General features: G+C 39.7%; 1 protein-coding gene across 2 annotated transcripts in view; it reads left to right on the plus strand.

Annotated features, from left to right (window-relative positions):
- Positions 1-20,585, plus strand: part of shprh (SNF2 histone linker PHD RING helicase) — a 71,461-nt gene that overhangs the window by 16,341 nt on the left and 34,535 nt on the right. For both annotated transcript variants that reach the window (XM_063039997.1, XM_063040007.1), the window contains exons 9-17: positions 7,832-8,088; positions 9,823-10,527; positions 11,835-12,086; positions 15,021-15,099; positions 16,216-16,379; positions 17,206-17,462; positions 18,440-18,561; positions 19,854-19,942; positions 20,040-20,132. In XM_063039997.1, the coding sequence (XP_062896067.1) occupies positions 7,832-8,088; positions 9,823-10,527; positions 11,835-12,086; positions 15,021-15,099; positions 16,216-16,379; positions 17,206-17,462; positions 18,440-18,561; positions 19,854-19,942; positions 20,040-20,132 (2,018 nt within the window). The remainder of the gene's footprint in view (positions 1-7,831; positions 8,089-9,822; positions 10,528-11,834; positions 12,087-15,020; positions 15,100-16,215; positions 16,380-17,205; positions 17,463-18,439; positions 18,562-19,853; positions 19,943-20,039; positions 20,133-20,585) is intronic.

Below are 20,585 nucleotides of genomic sequence, written 5' to 3' on the forward strand. Positions count from 1 at the left end.
CTCCTACAGTCCAATGATATACCGGTTAGTAGGTTAATTGGTCAATATAAATTGTCCCATGATTTGGTTAGGTTTAAATCAGGTGTTGCTGGGCATCGCAGCTAGAAGGGCCTATTTCATGCTGCAGCTCAATAAATAAATAAATGCTTTAAAGTTCATGAAACATTTTGACCAGATTGCAGTTACTAGAAATTGAAACCACAGTTCAAGGTGAATTTATTATCGAAGTACAACGTGTACGTTACCATATACAAGGTAAAAAGAAAAAATACAGAATTTCATCAAAAACTGCATAAAGAGACAAAAACTGACAGATGATGTGCAAAAGAAGACAAGCTGCAAATAAAAATAATACTGAGAACATGAGTTTTAAAGAGTCCTTGAAAGTGAGTCTGTATATCGTAGAATCAGTTTGGAATAGTGGTAAATGTGGTTATCTATGCCGGTACAGGAGCCTGATGGTTCTAGGGTAAATACTGTTCCAGAGCCTTGTGGTGTGGGTCCTAAGGCTCTTGTTTCTCCTTCCTGATGACAGCAGCAAAAAGAGATCTTGACTGAATGGTGAGGGTCCTTGATATTCGATGCTGCTTTCTTGTGGCAGTGCATCTTGGGTGTGTCCTCAGTGGCGGGTAGGGCTTTGCCTGTGACTGACTGGGTTGTATTCACCTCATTTTGTATCCTTTTATGATCTCGGGCACTGGTGTTTTCGTACCAGGCCATGTTGCAATCAGTTTGGATACTCTCTACCGAGCATCTGTAGAGGTTTGTCAAATTTTTTGGTAATAGGCTAATTCTATGGAATCTTCTCAGAATGTCTGGGCTCTGTCATGCTTTCTTTCTGATGACACTTATGTGCTGATCCTAGGACAGATCCTCTGACACATTAAGATCAAGGAATTCAATACTCTTGACCTTCTCCACCTCTGTTCCCCTAATGAGAACTGGCTTATGGACCTCTGGCTTATCCCTCTTGTAGATGACGATTAGCTCTTTGGTTTCACTGATGTTGAATGAGAGGTGGTTGTTGTGGGACCACTCAAATGATTCTCACTCCTATATGCTGATTCATTTTCACCTTTGATTCAAAGGTTTCAAAGGTACATTTAATTTCAGAGAAATGTATAGAATATACATCCTGAAATTCCTTTTCTTCGCAAACATCCACGGAAACAGGAGTGTCCCAAAGAATGAATAACAATTAAATGTTAGAACCGCAAAGGCCCCCACCCATCTCCCTCCTTCCTTGCATAAGCTGCAGCAAAGCAACGACCCCCTTTCCCCCACCAGCAAAAGAAGGCATCAGTGCCCCCCACCAAGCACGCAAGCGGCAGCAAAGCATCAATAAAGACACAGACTTGTAGTACCCCAAAGACTACTTGTTCACCCAGTATTCAACATACCACAGGCTCTCTCTCTCTCTCCCTGATAAGGGAAAAAGAGGTGTCCCCATTTCACAGCGAGAGGGGAGACTTAACAAACAACTCGCTGATTAACGATGTTAAAAGTCTGTAGCATCGCTTCTTCCGAGCTCTGTGCCCAAAGAACTCGGGTCTGTGGGCACATAGCCAGCAGCCAGCTTGCTGCTTTCGATCTTAGTCTCCCACAACACACCAATTTCCTGCGGCGACACTGACCTCCAGTCCGACCATCTCCAGAGCTACGAAATCCCGCAACCCCACAGACGCACTAATATTCTAGGCTGCATCCTTGGCAAATCGAATAATGGCCTGTGTGAGACCCTGAAAGCGGGTCCCATTCCCGCAAAGAACCAAAGTCTGCGTATAACTCCAGGTCAGAGTCTTCAAAAGAACCCTGAAAGGGAAAACAGAGATATTAAAGATAGAAATAGAGCTGTCTCTGAAGAAGCAAGCAAAGGAGTAGTCAACAACAGCAGTATTATCAGAAAACTTAAAAATGGCATTGGAGCTGTAGTTAGATGTACAATCGCAAGTATGAAGTGAGTAAAGCTAGGGGCTAGCACACAGCCCTGTGGTGCAACTGTGTTAGTGGTATGGGTGGAGAAGATATTGTTGCCAATCCATACTAACTTGGGTCTGCTAGTGAGAAAACCGAGGATCCACTTGCATAAGGAGGTACCGAGGCCCAGGTCTTGGAGCTTAGTGATGAGTTTTGAGGGGATGTTAGTGTTGATTGTGGAGCTGTAGTCAATGAAGAGCATCTTGACTGGTGCATCTTCAGTGAACAGGTGTTCCAGAACTGAGTGAAGAGCCAACAAAATGGCACCTGCTGTTGACCATTTTGAACATCGCAGGATCCCACAAGTCTTGTATCGCTGGTTCTGTCCACTAGTGGCTGAGTCCAAGATATTTGATTAAACCATTGGAATTCAGAACAGCTGCAGAGATCCAATGGCCGTCTGTAAAATGATCAACCTGTGTAGACAGAAAAGATCAAGCGTAACAAATCCACTTATCACCTTCAGCTATTCCCAGAATCATGAAGTGAGCCGATTCAATTCTCTCTCAGCAACCACGGAGGGCATTTAATATGGCAAAAGTTAGTGGATCTGACACCAGGAGAGTGAAGCAGTTAGTGCGATGCTTTTATAGCTTGATGTGTTTCGGAGTTCATTTCCAGCGCTGTCTCTAAGGAGTCTGTACGTCCTCCCCATGGAATGTGTGGGTTTCCTCTGGGTGCTCTGGTTTCCTCCTACAGTCCAAGGACATACTGGCTAGGTCAATTGGTCATTGTAAGTTGTTCCATGATTAGGTTAGAGTTGATCGGGTGGCTGTAAGGGCCAGGAGGGCCTACTCTGTGCTGTATCGCTAAATATATGAATAAACAAACAAACACATACATCTTCATGCTGAAGACCTCTGTTTTAGATCAGATGCACTTCTCAACAAGCTGATGATTTTAAATAATAGTAAGTCAGCTAAATGTGTCCTGTCAAAAAAAAAAGTAGAAAAAATACAATCTGGTTATTCTATCATCAACATGCACAAAGTGCTGGAGGAACTCAGCGGGTCAGGCAGCATGTGTGGAGAAAAAGTACAGTCGACATTTCAGGGCGAGACCCTTCGGCAGTCATCAGTCCACTTTCAGTTATCATTGAAGTAATGGAAAGTGCTTCTGACAATGATATCAAGGTTACTTGATAACCTGCTCATGAATACCCAATATGTGTTTCAAGTCAGTTCAGTTTTGGATTAGTATATAAACTCAATGGCCACTTCACTAGTCATCTCCTGTACCTTATAAAGGAGCTACTGAGTGCACATTCGTGGTTTTCTGCTGTTGTAGACCATCCACTTCAAGGTTCGATGTGTTACGTATTCAGAGATGCTGTTCAGAACACCACTTGTTGTCACACGTGTTTATTTAAGTTACTGTGGCCTCCCTGTCAGCGTGAACCAGTCCGGCCATTCTCCTCTGACCTCTCGTTAACAAGGCATTTTCACCCACAGAACTGCCACTCACTTAATATTTTATGTTTTTTGCATCATTCTCTGTGAAGATCCCAGCAGATCAGTGGTTTCTGAGATACTCAAACCACCCTGTCTGACACCAACAATCTTTCCATAGTCATAGTCGCTTAGATCACATTTCTTCCCTATTCTAATGTTTGGTCTGAACAACAACTGAACCTCTTGATTATGCATGATTTTAGGCATGGAATTGCTACCACATGATTGGCTGATTAGATATTTGTATTAACAAGCAACTGTACCTAATAACGTGGTACATTATTGGCTACCTAAATAACAGGCACAACTGGTGTTTACATATTGCGAAGATTTTGTGGAAACAATGCTTTCTGACAGTTCCCACTGCCACAAAAACTGGTTTTCATCACACATAATTCACTGTCAGCAATATAGATAGCACTGGCAACAGCAAGTGCAGTCTTATTGAGCTCTTGCTCCAAATATAGACAAATGATTCCTTCTGAAAGTCCAGCATTTGATCATGTGGGGATTCAAGAATTGGGGTGCAATTGGCCAGTTGGAATCAAGGAGATGGGATTCTATTAATTAATTCTCAGACACAGGCCTTGATACAGAAGTTTATTAAGATTGTGCCCTGGTATCAACTAATTTTTCTTGCTACCTGAATGATCTTTAACTCATCTTTAACAAAGAAAAATTATGTACAAGGATGTTGCCGGTTCTTTAAGACTTGAGTTATAGAGAAAGACTGAGTAAATTAAGACTGTATTTCCTGGAATGTAGAAGAATGAGGGGAGATTTGATAGAGAGATACAAAATTATGAGGGATATGGATAGGGTAAATGCAAGCAGGTTTTTTCCACTGAGGGTGGGAGAGACTGGAACTATAGTTTATAGTTTAAAGGTGAAATATTTAAGGGAAACTTGAAGGGGAATTTCTTTACTCAGAAGGTGGTGCTTATGTGGAAAAGCTGACAGAGGAAGTGGTGGATGTGGGTTTGATTCAATATTTAAGAGAAGTTTGAATAGGTACATGGATGCAAGGGTATTGACGACTATGACCAGGTATGCATTGATGTGACCAAGAATAACAGTTCAGCACAGACTACATGTGCTAAAGGGCCAGTTTCCATGCTGTAGAGCTGTATGACACAATGATTCTATGATTCATTGATGATTGCATGTTATTCTGCTCTAAAATAACTTGCATAATGGTAAGTTACCATTGAACCAAACAATGATCATCTCCGGAAAGAGAAAGCTTAGTCAACTACCTTCAAAATTTAATGATGTTATCATTGTACGTAGGCTTAACATCTTTCTCCACAACCACTCCATGATCTGTTCTGGTGGTATAGTTTCCATCCCACTGCAACTCTAATTTAAACCTCTCCATGCAGTCCTAGCAGGGAGGTTTTCTAGTGCTGCATGGAGGTGGGAGAGGGGGTGGTATTAAACTAGAGTTACAGCGGAATGGGAGCCATTGCGCCATAATAGATTGTGGAGTGGTTGTGGAAAAAATGTTGTTAAGCTTACATACAAGGTCAGGAATCAAAAGATTGAACATGGTGAGACTGATGTTCTGAGCTGCATATATTTCAATGCAAGGAGTATTGTAGGAAAGGTGGGTGGACTTAGGGCATGAATCAGCACGTGGAATTATGACATTGTAGCCATTGTAGACTCGGTTGCAGGAGGGGTGGGACTGGCAGCTGGCTCAGTGTTCCAGGGTTCTGTTGTTTTAGATCTGATAGAGTGGGAGGGATTGAAGGGGGAGGGGTGCATTACTGGTCAAGGAAAAATTTATGGCAGTGCTCAGTCAGGACAGACTGGCGAGCTTGTACAGTGAGGCTTTATGGGTAGAGCTGCGGAATAAGAAAGGTATGACCACAATAATGGGATTATGTTATAGATCACCCAACAATACATGGGACTTAGAAAAGCAAATTTGTAGAGAGATTGCAGACTATTGCAAGAAACATAAGGTTGTAATAGTAGGTGATTCTAACTTTCTTTATATTGACTGGGACTTCCATACTGTAGAAAGGCTGGACAGGAAAAAGTTTGTCAAGTGTGTTCAAGAAAGTTTCCTTAGTCAGTACATATAAGTTCCAACTGGAGAGAGTCCGGCACTAGATCTCCTATTAGGGAATGAGACAGGGCAGGTGACAGAAGTTTGTGTAGAGAAAATCTCTTCTTTTTGTACAGTTTGTTGTCTTTTGCACACTGGTTGAATGCCCAAGTTAGTGCAGTGTTTCATTGATATTTTTAATGGTTATTATCCTACCATGAATTTATTAAATACCCCCACAAGAAAATGAATCTGAGGTTTATATATAGTGACATATATGTGCCTTGATAATAGCTTTGAACTTTGAAAAAGAAGGAGGTGCATTACAAGTATAGGCAGGCAGGAAGAAATTAGGCACTTGAGTATAAAAAGGAAATCAGGAGGGCTGAAAGAAGGCATGAAGTAGCTCTAGCAGACAAAATGAAGGAGAATCTTAATAGCTTCTACAGATTTTTTAAGATCAAAAGGATAGCAGGGGACAAATTTGGTCCTTTGCAAGATCAGAGCAGTAATCTATGCATGGAACTGAAAGAGATGGTGGAGATCTAAGTGGACTTTTTGCATCTGTATTTATGCAGGAGACGGTGGTAGAGTCTATCGACTTGAGGAAATGCATCAGCCAGGTCATAGACCCTAAATAGATTACAGAAGAGGAGGTGTTAGCTGTCTTGAGGCAAATTAGGGAAGATAAATCCTCAGGGACTGACAAGGTGATCCCTCAGACCCTTGGGAGGCTGGTGCAGAAATTGCAGGGTGCTCAGCAGAGATATGAAATACCTTTAGCCATGGGTGAGGTGCTTGAGGATTGGAGGATAGCCAATGTTGTTCCGTTGTTTAAGAAATGTTCAAAGAATAAGCCAGGAAATTACAGGCTGGTGAGCCTGATATCAAGTTATTGGAAAGTATTCTAATGAACTGGATATGTAAGTATTTGGATAGACAGGGACTGATTAGGGATAGTCAACATGGCTTTGTGCGTGTTAAGTTGTGTTTTACCAATCTTGCAGAGTTTTACGAGCAAATTACCAGGAAAATTGATAAAGGCAAGGCGGTAGAAGTTATCTACATGGACTTTAGCAAGGCCTTTGACTAGGTCCCCAATGGGTGGATGGTCAAGAAGGTTCAGTTGCTTGGCATTCAAAATGAGGTAGTAAATTGAATTAGATATTGACTTCATGGAAGAAGCCAGAGCGTGGTAGTAGATGGTTGCCTTTCTGACTAGAGACCTGTGACTAGTAGTGTGCCGCAGGGATTGGTGCTGGGTTCGTTGTTGTTTGCCATCCAAATCAATGATCTGGATGATTATGTAGTTAACTGGATTGGCAAATTTGCAGATGACACCAAGATTGGGGTGTAGTGGACAGAGAGGAAAACTATCAGAGCTTGTAGTGGGATCTCGACCAGCTGGAAAAATGGACTGAAAACTGGCAGATAGAATTTAATGCAGACAAGTCTGGAGTGTTGCAAATTGGGAGGACCAGCTTGGGTAGGTCTTAACACCATGAGCAGTCGGGCACAGAGGAGTGCAGTAGAAAGGAGGGATTTGGGAATACTAATCCATTATTCCTTGAAAATGGTGCCACAGGTAGATAGGTAGTAAAGAAAGCTTTTGGTATGTTGGCCTTCGTAAATCAATGTATTCAGTACAGCAATTTGGATGTTATGTTGAAATTGTATAGACATTGGTGATACCTAATTTGGAGTATTGTGTGCAGTTTTGGTCACCTACCTACAGGAAGGATGTAAAAAAGCTTGAAAAAGTAATGAGAAAAATTACAAGGATGTTGCGAGGACTTGAGGACCTGAGTTATAGAGAAAGATTGGATAGGTTAGGATTTTATTTGCTAGAACCTAGAAGATTGAGGGGAGATTTGATAGAGGTATACAAAATTATGAGGGATCTAGATAGAGTAAATGCAAGCAGGCGTTTTCCACTGAGGTTGGGTGAGACTACAACTAGAGGTCATGAGTTAATGCAGAAAGGTGAAATGTTTAAGGGGAACATGAGAGAGAACTTCTTCACTCGTGATGGTCAGAGTGTAGAATGAGCTGACAGTGCAAGTGGTGGATGAGCGTTCGAATTCAACATTTAAGAGAAACTTGGATTGGTACATGGATGAGTGGGTTATAGACAGTACAAGTAACAACTCATTGTCAGCGTGACAAGACCTCTGTTACCCAGTCTGGTAGTCATAGAAAGTGGGATGAGGCTATATGGCTGCAGGAGAGGAGAGAGTTGAAGCCATGGAAGGATTTGAAAATAATGAAGATAAGCCTGTGAACAAATCAAAGATTGAGAAGTGAATTATTTTAGTACTGATTAATATTAATTCATTTATCTTCTGTACAGGTCTTCGAGTAATGATCATTACTGCTATAAAGGAAATGAATGTGAGGAAGTCGACCTCTGTCAATGCCATATACAAATACATCAATGGTACCTACAAGTATGACATTCAACGGAATCGCCATCTCATCAAGAAAACCTTAGCAAAACTAATTGCAGAGCAAGTGATTAAACAGGTCAAAGGTCATGGCTTAGCTGGTTCCTTCATTATTGGAAAGAATTACAAAGAACAAACAAAAAGAAAAGGAACAGAAAAACAGGTATTAAGTGCCTGGCTTATAGAAAATAGTTTTACTTCCAAGCCATATTTACTTCCACATCAATTCATTCTACTCGTCAAGACTGTCTCAGTTGATCTTACTCATGAAATGATAATTTCTCTTAAGTGTTATTAATTGCTCTGTCTGAGCTTCTAAATCTCAGTAAAAGAGAAGATTGTACATCCAGGTTAACATTTTGGTTTTTCTATGTATTTCAGAAAAAAACACACCCAAAGGAGCGGAAATTGTAATCTGTGAAATTGAGTATTGATAGCATGAGATATAGACCTCAGAGAGAAAGAATAGTTTGTTCAAAAAAAAAAGATGTTTTCTTAAGTGTTTCGCATGTATCTTTGCTAAAGAGAAGTATGACTGAGTGGATATGTACTCTGATACGGCTGAGTGGATAAATGCAAAATACTGCTGAGAATGGAAAGCTGAAGCTAGAACGCAACATGCTGGAAATATTAAGTAGCCCTGCAGATGATCTGAGGGTGATGGGTGTAGAGGGAGAATGGTTGGACTGTTCATCAAGGAAAAATCTAAAAGTTTTCAGGCCTTAATGATAGGAAAAGGAATATTTATATGAATGTATGTCCAAAGTACAAATTAAATAGTTGAGGTCAGGAAACTGGGAAACGGAGTATTAGATGTATTGCAAATGTAGATGGCAAGAGACTGGACAGGAGAAAAAGGAAGAATCAAAAAGGGATAAAACATGTTCTGTGGCGCAAGAACAAGCTGAAAAGGTGATTCTAAAAAGATAGCCTGTAATAGGATCCTTGGGAGAATGCAGAAGTAGAATTATGAGGTTGCTTGCTGTGGTGAAATTTCCAAAGCAAAAAATATCAGTCATTGTCTTGAAAAATGGTCTGATGTTTGGGGTGATGAGGTCATGGGCCAGAAGATATATGATAGTGATCAGAGCAGTCAGCCTTTATAGCTGAACAATAACAACACTTTCTTTGTCAGGATGACAGTATTGGTGTTACTTTTACTGAAAGTTCAAGGGACTTAAATGACAGTAGGAGAGTGGAACAGGATAGTTGAAATCTTTGATGTCATAGCTGCAATAAAAACACCAATAGAGATCATGAAGCCCAAGAGAAGGGTCCAGGTGGTGCAGAAATTTCTAAAAATATTTATTCATTACTTGTCATGTTGTTTGTAATACTAATTCTTTATTATCCATTGTAATTGTCTCGAAACTGAGGACCAACTAAGAGTCAAATCACATCACCAAGTCTGAAGTCACATGTAGGTTAGACTGGAAAAGGTAACAGATTTCCCTAAATAAAGGATATGATTGAACCAGGTGGGCTTTAACCACCATCCAGCGGGATCACCATTAATGATACCAACCTTTTATTGTGGATTTATTTAATAACTGTTGGAGGGTTTCTAGCTTGTGTGTCAGGATGAATGTTTTAAACCCAGAATGAAGGGTGATAAAATCTCACAGATTTACAACAGGGATAGGAAATTTTTTTTAAAACAAAAAGTTATGAGACTATGGAATCAATTTTCAGGATTCGTGTGGATGCACAAACAATATAAATGTATGATAACTAGATGAAGGAACAGGGAAGAAAGAGATGTGGGGACAGAATAGATAAACGAGAATGATTTATTTGCATGAAGGTTTAATTTTGAAAAGCAGTGGTTCAGCAGAATGTTCTAACTTCTGTGAATAATAAACTATTTTACAAGACTTCTTATTTTGTTTTTGCTTAGAAGCTAAGCCCTGGGAAAAGCCTATTGCCCATTTTTCTGAATAACAAGCAGGAGATGAAAACAGAAGAAACTGATCCTGCTTTGAATACAACAGGCACTGACAAACCATTGGCAAATGATATCTCTGATTGTCTCTTGGAAAATGAAAAGAACAATTGTAATGAAACTGAGCCATGCAAGAATGAAGCAGAACCACCAGAAGTATCTCAGGAACTTGATCTGAAAGAGGAGACTCATGATGGTGGCTTAGATTTTTTGCTGTCTGGACAAGGGATTGCAGAAAATAATGAATCTGGTGAAATAAGGGAAAGTTGTTTTACCTCAAGTGAGGTGCCAATAAATGATAAAATTTCCCCAAATATCCTCCAGGGAGATTTGCAAGATATAGACAGAACACAGTCATCTAAAATGACTTCTCCCTACACCAAGTCAAAGTGTCATTTTGAATGCATATGCGGTGAAAGTGGATTGGCTGATTATAAAGCACGCATTCAGTGCCTGAACTGCCACTTGTGGCAGCATGCTACATGTGTGAATTACAAGGAAGACGACCTTAGTATCAGGCCATTCTACTGCCCCCATTGCCTGGTCAAGATGAAGCCTGTGTCCACATCTGCAACCCTCATTATCTCCCCCAGTTCCATCTGCCACCAGTGGGTGGATGAAATTAACAGGCATGTGAGATCATCTTCAATTTCCATCCTGGTAAGCATTGCTACAGAGAGAAATAAGTCCAGATTGTATGAATTTTTAAAGCATTGTTTCCATAACATATATCACTTTATTCTTTTTCGCTCAATTGTTCTCCAAGTATATTAGAATTATCTATTGCAAGGAAGTTGTAAGGAATTTTACTTTAAGAACCTTACTGACTTCTGATTTTAGAATGATATATCCTCATCACTAAGGTTTGTAGAATCATAGAGCACTACAGCACAGAAGCAGGCCTTTCAGCCCATCTAATCAATGTTGAACTGTTGTTCTGCCTAGACCCATCCATCTGCACCTGGACCTGAGCCTTCTATACCCCTCCCATCCATACTCTTATCCAAATGTCCCTTAAGTATTGCAGTCAAACTCGTTATCCACCACTTCTGTTGGCAACTTGTTTCACACTCTGAGTGAAGAAATTCCTCCTCAGGTCCCCCCTTAAATATTTCACTTTTCACACTTACCTTGTGACCCTTAGTTCTAATCTCACCCAACCTCAGTGGAAAAAAATTGTCTTCCCATTAGTAGCACACTATTTACCCAATTTTTAATAAGCTCCATTTGATTCTGATAGGAGCCTATCCTGAGTCCTAGTATTCTGAGCTCTTAAGTCATCGATATGGTGACCAGCAAGTGCTTGCTGTAGAACCAGTTGCCATATTGGGTTAGGGAAAAAAAGGTATCCAAAACATATGGCTCATACTGTCCATGAGCTTTGCAAAAGGCAAATAAGTTGTCCCAATGCCAGTCTGACTACCCCCTGCAGAAAGTAATTGCCATGAGCTCCATTTCAGCTAAACAGGGCCCATCCAGATGTTCTTAAAAGGCCCACAGGAAGCCACCAAAGGTATTTTTAAAAGAGAGAATTAGATTAGTATGGGAATTACTATTGCTCTTATACCTCATTATTCCTTTTTTTGCTCCATTTATTTATTTTGTAATTTATGGTAATTTTATGTGTTTGCATTGTACTTCAATAAAACAACAAAGTTTACAATATAGAAGGTGGTGATAATAAACCTGATTCTGATCCTGATTGTTACCATTGCTCAACACCAGCCTCTAATGATTGCTTGTGGATCGTTATCACACCTAATGGACTATTTCACTATGATGGTTTAAAGTCTCATTCAACATATATCCATAACTGCTTAATTTAGCTTTATAATTAATAATTTTTATTTAATTTTTATATATTATTTACCCACTATTTTGATTAGTTTTGACAATTTAAAGTAGTTTAATTATTCAGGATAGCACGTTCATCAGCAAATCCAGCTTCCACTGTTTGTCCTCTACAGGTGTACCAAGGAGTGAAGAAACATGGTTTTATACAACCTCATGCACTAGCAGAGCATGAGATAGTCATCACGACATATGATGTACTTCGAACAGAGCTGAATTATGTCGACATACCTCATAGTAACAGTGATGATGGGCGTCGATTACGCAAAGAGAAACGCTACATGGCCATTCCAAGTCCTCTAGTTGCAGTGGAGTGGTGGAGGATCTGTCTGGATGAGGCTCAAATGGTTGAATGTGCCACTGCCAAGGTGAGGCTGTAGAAAGCAAACTTTGTAGGCGGGAATTGTATCTAGAGTATAGGATGACCAGATAAGGGGTCTTAACCTGAGATGTCTGTGGAATGCATTGCCAAAGAAGGCTGTGAAGGCTAAGTCATTGGGTATACAGTGCTTTGAAAAAGTATTTCACCCCCACAACTTTTCATATTTTCATATTCTAAATTTAAAATACATTGAAATGGGGTTTTTGAGCTAATCTACACAACATTGTGCATAATGTCAAATCAAAAGAAAAATTCCAAAACCTGTCAACAATTTACTAAAATTAAAAAACAAAATTGTGAGGCTGAAAAACTATTCATCCCCTTTGTAGTTACTATGCTAACTCTCCTCAGCTGCAATACTGTATACTACCTTACCAACTCATCCAATTTGTTGGTGTAAAAATTTGGAGGATCGCCTGTTGTCAATGAGTTCATAAGAATAATACCCTCTCTCTCTGTAAGATCTACCAGTATGGTAAATTTTCAAAAGACCAGAACAAAATGAAGACAAAAGACATGTCTGGGAAATGATAATAGAGAAGCACAAATCTGGGGAAGGGTACAAGACCATCTCAAAGGCTCTGAACATATGTCAGAGCTCAGTGCAGTCCATCATGAAAAAGTGGAAAAAATATGAAAACACTGCCACATTGCCTAGGTCAGGCTTTCCCTTTAACCTTAACTGCCTGAGCAGAATAGCACTTGTAAGAGAGGCTACTGTGATGCTAACAGTCGCTCTTAAGTGAGCTGCGGATGTTGGCGGCTCTTGGAGATGAAATTCATGGCTCCACAATCTCTAAGGACTTGCACAAAAAGGGTATTTATACAAGAGTGACAAGGAAGGAGTCCTGGCTAAAAGAGCATGTCCTTGCCCGTAAAAACTTTAGAAAGTGCCACTTAGAAGGTAATGTAAAAATGTGCAAGACGGTCTTGTGGTCGGATGAGACTAAAGTGCAACATTTTGGCCTCAACACTAAGTGGTTTCTGTGGCATAAATCTAATATTGCATTTCAGTTAGGTCACACCATAAACACAAGAAATTCTGCAGAATCTGGAAATCCAAGGAAGCACACACAAATTGCTGGAGGAACTCTGCAGGGCAGGCAGCATCCATGGAAATGAACAATCAGTCAACATTTCAGGCCGAGACCCTTCTTCAGGACTGAAACGGATGCCAGAATAAAAGAACTGGGAGGAAGGGAAGAAGGATAGCTAGAAGGTGATAGATAAGGCTAGGTGGGTGGGAAAGATAAAGGGCCGGAGAGGAAATAATCTGATAGGAGAGGAGAGTGGACCATAGGAGAAAGTAAAGGAGGACTGGGCACCAGGGGGAGGTGCTATGCACGTGAGAAGGGGTAAAAGGCCAGAGTGGGGAATAGAAGAGAGAGGAAAGGTAGGGAATTTTTTTTTACTGGAAAGAGAACTTGATATTCATGCCATCAGATTGGAGGCTACCCAGACAGAACACAAAGTGTTGCTCCTCTACCCTGAGGGTGGCCTTATCGTGGCACAAGAGGAGACCATGGACCGAGATGTTGGAACGGGAATTAAAATGTTGGTCACTGGGAAGTTCTGCTTCAGGTAGATGGAGCAGTGGGGTCGATGTAGCGGTCCCCCAATTTATAACAGGTCTTACCAATGTAGAGGAGGCCACGTCAGAGCATCAGATACAATAGGTGACCCAGCAGGTTTGCAGGTGAAATGTTGCCTCACCTGGAAAAACTGTCTGGGGCCCTGAAAGCAGGTGAGGGAGGAGATGAATAGGCAGGTGTAGCAATTTGGCTGCTTGCAGGGATAAGTGCTGGGAGGGAGTTTAGTGGGAAAGAATGAATGGACAAGGGAATGCCTTTGGAAAGCAGAGAGTGGGGGGGAGGTGGAATGAGTTAACACCAGCCCTACTGTAGAGGCTATGGTGATGCTTTTCAGCAGCAAGGACTGGAAATATGGTGAGGATTGATGGGGAGATGAATGCGGTTAAACACAGGGAGATCCTGGATAGAAACCTGGTAGCCTCTGCCTGAAAGCTTAAATAGGGGAGGAAGTACATCTTTCAACAGGACAGTGACCCAAAGCACACTGCCAGAACAACCATGGAGTGGCTTCAAATGAAGAAAATTGTTGTACTTGAGTGGCCCAGTCAAAATCCTGACCTTAACCCAATCAAACAGTTCTGTCAACACCTCAAGAATGCTGTCCATTGCTGCACCCCAACTAACCTGACACAGCTTGAGCAATTTTGCAAGGAGGAATGGGAGGAGCTTGCTCCATCACATTGTGCAAAACTAACAGAGACTTATCCAAAAAGACTACTGGTTGTAATAGCTGCAAGAGTTAGTTCAACTAAGCACTGAGCAAAGGGGGATGAATACTTTTGAATTGCTGACATCTCAGTTTTAGAATTTTTAGTTTTTCATGCTATATAATTTCCCCCTTTTTTGCCGGGGTGGGGGCTGTACTGTGAAAAAAGGAGCATGTGATTCACAAATAACAATCCTCAGTTAAATTGATAAAATCCCTGGTTGTAACTCATTTATGTGAACCAGTGGTTGAAGCTGAATACTTTTTCAAGACACTGATTTTGAAGCAGAGATTGATAGATTCTTGATTAGTAGTGGCGTCAAAGATTATGGAAGAAGGCAGGAGAATGAGGTTGCGAGGGATAATAAATCAGCCATGTTGGAATAGTGGAGCAGACTTGATGAACTGAATGGTCTAGTTCTGCTCCTATGTCTTATGGACAAAATGGCATATTGCTGATTCCATTTTTTATGTTCTGAATTCTCTTTCTCTTGAATATAAATAATCTTTTCAGGGTTAATTTTTGAAATGAACAAACCATGCATAGTATTTTTCTTGATGATAAAGAAGAATTTTCACACTCAGAATTACTCCTATTTGCCTTTGTTTCTTTTTCATACAGGCTGCCGAAATGTGTCTACGATTGACTGCCATTAATCGTTGGTGTGTCACAGGAACCCCTGTCCAAAGGGGCTTGGAAGGTATGGCTTCATACAGCTTCTTATGATCATTAGCTCTTTTCTATTTACTTTCTTTTATAGAATTGTATTAGAGGTAAGAGTCTTTTAGTTTGGAAATTATCTTATACAGGAAAAGGATGAGTGTTATTGCTGATTATATCTGTGGTGCCCATGGTTACCTGTTTGTGAATGTGACTGACATGCTTATAATTAAGTATTAATGAAAATAAAGATGATGCTGGTTAGAGCATTGAGTACATTCATCCCAGGAATGAAAGGGTTAACATGTGAAGAGCGTTTGGTGGCGCTGCACCTGTATTTGTTGGAGCTTAGAAGAATGAAAGAGGATCTCATCGAAACCTATCAAATATTGAAAAGCCTACGTAGCGTAGGTGTAGAGAGGACATTTTCATTAGTGAAACAGTCGAGGATCAAAGGGCACAGCCTCAGAATACAAGGAGCATTATAATGTCTGAGGAGTGTTTGATGGATCTGGGCCTGTACTCGCTGGAGTTTAAATGAATGAGGGGGGGATCTCGTTGAAACATTGAATATTGAAAGGTCTAGATGGAGTAAACATGGAGAGTATGTTTCCTCTCGTGGGAGAGTCTAGGACCAGAGGGAACAGCATCAGAATAGAAGGATGTCCCTTTAGAACAGAGATGAGGAAGAATTTATTTAGCCAGAGGGTAGTTAATCAGTAGAATTCATTGCCACAGACAGCTGTGGAGGCCAAGTCATTGGCTATATTTAGAATGGAAGTTACTAGGTTCTTGATTAGAAAGGTCATCAATGGTTGTGAGGAGTGTAATCTTTGACGCCCTTACTAATAACAAATCAGCCAAGATGGAATGACAGAATAGACTCAATGGGCCAAATAGCCTAATTCTGCTCCTATGTCTTATGGTCTCATAGTCATAGACTAGCAATTAAGGTAATAATGGCAACTGAAATAGCACGTCATCATTTGTACAAAGTACTTCAAGCATTGCTAAAAAATGTTTGCAATTTACTTTTTGCTTTGCTCTATAGTGATGGAAGTAAATATGGTGTATATGTCGGCTTCCATTCTTTTTTGACTTTTGAAATCCAGACCAAATTTTGGTGTAGCTAATTTACTTCTCTTTCTCCTCTTAGACTTGTATGGATTAATACTCTTTCTAGGTGTCGACCCATATTGGGTTAAACACTGGTGGGACCAACTCCTATACCAACCATACTGCAGAAAGAATCCTATTCCAATCTACACACTCATAGCAAAGATCATGTGGCGAACGGCAAAAAAGGATGTTCTTGATCAGGTATATATAGCCGGACATCTTTGGAACGTGGGAGGACACCAGAGCACCTAGAGGAAGCCCACACAGTGAAGGGGAGAAGTTACAAACTCCTTGTAGACAGTGGTGGAATTGAACATGGGTCACTGGCATTGTAATAGCAGTACACTAACTGCTACACTACTGTGCTGTCCTTTACTGAGCTTTAACTGGCCCTTAACAAGTTTCATAGTGCACTAGCTAACTCACACCATGAGTACCAATGTACTAATAGTATAAGTATTTATTCTTAATTTAAAAACCCTCATCTTTTCTTCAGTCCATGCTTGTAACATCTTTCCACATTATAACCCACATCTGTATCGTTGCTTCTCCTATTCAGTCCTGGTGTTCCCAAGCCCGTTTTCTTCACCTTTGTGGTTGTAGTTTCACTCATCTCAATCTTACACACTATAATTCTTTCTCCATACACTTCTTTTTCCATTTCCTTTAAGCATTGTGTATAACCTATCTACTTGCCCAAGTGTTTAGTTGATAGTATTACATGGCTTGATACCAAATTTTATTTAACAATAATTCCTTGGGAGTATCTCAAGACATTCCATATTGTTACAGTCGATCTACTTATAAACATTATTTCCAGAAAATGATTTTGGGCAGAGTTCATGTCTGTAGGAGGTGATAATAACTATCTCTTTCCTCCTTCTCCTGTTATTTGTTAAGGATTGGCATCCGTAAAGGTTAATTGTGGATACAGTCACCCTGATCTTCTGATCAAACATGAATGGATTGGTCAGTCACCTGCATCTGTATATCTTAAATTTTTCATTACTTGCTGCTTTTCTCCCAGATCAAGATACCTCCTCAGACTGAAGAAGTTCATTGGCTGGAATTTTCACCAGTGGAAAGACACTTCTACCATCGACAGCATGAAATTTGCTCCCAAGATGCATTGCAGAAGCTGAGAATGATTTTTGATTGGAGCATCAAGTTGAGCCAACTTGATAGACGCACAGTTGGTTCTATTTTGTATCCCTTGTTGAGATTAAGGCAGGCATGCTGTCATCCCCAGGCTGTTCGAGGAGAGTTCCTGCCAATACAGAAGAGGTATGCATAGAATAAAAGGTAATTTATAGTACATTCATGGCAGCATGTAGAGAAATAAAAACACATGGATGATTCAAAGGCAGGGAACCCAAACTTAAATTTTTGAGCAAAAGCCTCAAGGGAAAGGTGAAGGTGAGGGAAAATATTTTCCTTGATAATTGTAAACACGAGATTCTGCAGATGCTGGTAAACCAGAGTAACACACACAAAATGCTGGAGGAAGTCAGGAGGTCGGGCAGCATCTATGGAAAGGAACAAAGAGTTGACGTTTCGGGCCAAGACTCTTCATCAGGACTCATCGGGATGACACCCTTCATCGATCTTGGCTCAAAATGATGATTCTTTATTCCTTTCCATAGATGTTGCCTGGCCTGCTGACTTCCTCTAGCATTTTGTGTGTCTTTCTTGATAATTGCATAGATTTGTATTTCATTCTGTGCATGTGTGGTCCAAACAATCCCTATGAAGTTTAAAAAGATTTAAGATTGGCCCTTGCAAGGATTAATTTGCAGAAAGAAGAGCAAAAAATGCTGGAAACACTCAACAGGTCAGGCATCGTCTTTAGAAAGAGGGCAATCAACATTTAACGTCCAAGACCTGAAGTGTTTATGTTTCAGATCTCCAATATCTGCAGTTTTTATTTTTGATATTTGGTAATTTGCAGGTATGTGAGGAAAGAGCAGTGAAGTTGGAATTGACGGGCTTGCTGTTTTAGAATCTGCCATGGATTTAATTGGACAGCTAACTTCCTCTGGTGGCATAACAATTATATTGTTCATGAAAACAGAAATGGTCTTTGTTGGGATTTTGTGCCTAAGTATATGGGATGAGACTTGATACCATAACTTTTTAACTCTACAATGTTATTTGTGAGCCATAGTTGTCACTGTGTTTGGTATCTGCTTTAGCATAGGTAAATGCAAAGTTCAGCGATGTATTTTTTTTATATCTTATCCGGGTTGTTTTTGTGTTTGCAGCACCATGACAATGGAGGAACTGTTAAAGTCTCTTAAGAGAAAATGTTCCACGGAATGTGAAGAGGCTCATCGACAACTGGTGTGTGCTCTCAATGGGCTGGCTGGTATTCAAATTATCAAAGGCAAGTAAACAGACCTGTACTTTTTCTTCCAATCAGTTAAATGAATATCAATCTACCAGTTTTCGGGAAAGGAGATGAGAGGCTGTTGGATCCTGATGTTTTTGTGATCCAAGCGTTCTTCGGAAACCAAGAATGAGGCATAAAACTTGTTGCTTATGATAATTGTATTAAATATCACAAAGGTGGAAAACGAACAAGAAAGAAGCTGAAAGAACAAAGAAAAGTCAAATGAAAAGACATTTCATACTCAGTCTAGTGATAAACAAAACTTCCAGTGATTACAGTTAACCTGTAAAATGGCCAGATTCAAATGGTGTTGCACCTGCTACTGAAAAATACAGAAGCAACCATACCATAATTACTGAAAAGTTCACTGAACAATTACATGTATATAGGTGATATAAAAATACAAGCAAGCATCAGAAAGTTAAACTACAAGAAAAATAACAATTCTACACCCCAATCCAACAAGGCCTTAAGGATAGTGCAGACAAATTGTGATCAATACTTTGCAGACATCATATGGAATGAATAGATTAGGGTCCGGTTAATAATTTATACTGACCCAATTGAGAATCAAGTAAAGTTTCTGTTGATAATGGTTTTGTTTTCAATACCATCTTTGAGACAATTATATTTTCTTGTCAAAGAAATTTAGCTGTAGTGTTGCCATAACTTTTAATTATATAGACAGAAAGACTATATATAAAGGTAACACGTACAAAATGCTGGAGGAACTCAGCAGGTCAGGCAGCATCTATGGAAATAAATACAGTCAGTGTTTCAGGTGAGGATCTCAACCCGAAACATTGATTTACTCATTTCCATAGATGATGCTTGACTTGCCGAGCTGCTCCAATATTTTATGTGTGTTGCTTTGCATTCCAGCATCTGCAGAATTTCTTGTGTTTAAAGGTTTTTTTTGGTTGTGAAAGAAAGAAAAAGAAGAACATGCATTTTTGTTTTGCATCTTTGATAATCTCAAGATATCATAAAGTGTTTCACAGCTATTGTAATGTAAAAACCTTGCAAACGATTTATGCATCACATATTCTCATAAACATCATCCTATTAATGAGAAGAATATTTTGGGTAATGTTGGTTGTGGGATAAATAATTGATTTATTTCTCATTTAAAAATGCCTATTTTACAGTAAACTCTCCTTCATAAATATAATAGACCTTAAGCCCTGATTTAGTGTTCGTGTGTTTGGAGCGGTAGTCAGATTTGCATGCAATCATGCCAGCACAGAACCACGATTGTCACCAGATTATATAATTTCATTTTACAGGTGAATTTTCTTCAGCCGCAGAATATTACAGAGAAGTTCTGCGTTCATCCGAGGAGCATAAAGATAAACTTCATACAGATTCTTTACAAGTAAGTAAACCAACCCCCCCCATTTCAACTTAGAATTTCCCAATTTATCTACTCCCCAATTCATTTACCAAACTAATAAAGTATTTTTCTTTTCCAGCGCCTCCATGCCACCCACAACCTTATGGAACTGCTTGAGGCAAAACACCCAGGGATCCCACCAACTCTTCGAGATCACAAGCTTAAAGAAGAAGTATGGTTCCATTTTTCATTAGGTGTCAGCTTTTGTTCACTGTATACAGTAATTCTCTGTTATTTAACTTCTTTTCCACTCCTGTTATTTTAATTATTGACTCTGTAACAGGAAGAATATAAACAGTTTTGTCTTCCCCTAATACTGAATGTCTCAGAGTTTTGACTTATAATTGTTTGTCTTCTTATATTTCATATTTATTCTTACTGTCACATACATGCAGAAGTTTGGAAAGAGCTCTACATGGTGCTATCGCCCAAAATCCAAATTAGAAAGATGTCAATGAATAGACACATGGAAAGAAAAAACTTACATTCTTATATAAAACTTTTATAAGACTTACTTCATATATAATATAAATGTAATAATTTTATACTACATATACAATATTTAATAATGTAATGTATAAAATGAATTTATGCATATAATTAGGATCAATAATTGAGTTATTTC

This window comes from Mobula hypostoma, chromosome 2 (assembly GCF_963921235.1).
Source record: "Mobula hypostoma chromosome 2, sMobHyp1.1, whole genome shotgun sequence".
NCBI lineage: Eukaryota > Metazoa > Chordata > Chondrichthyes > Myliobatiformes > Myliobatidae > Mobula > Mobula hypostoma.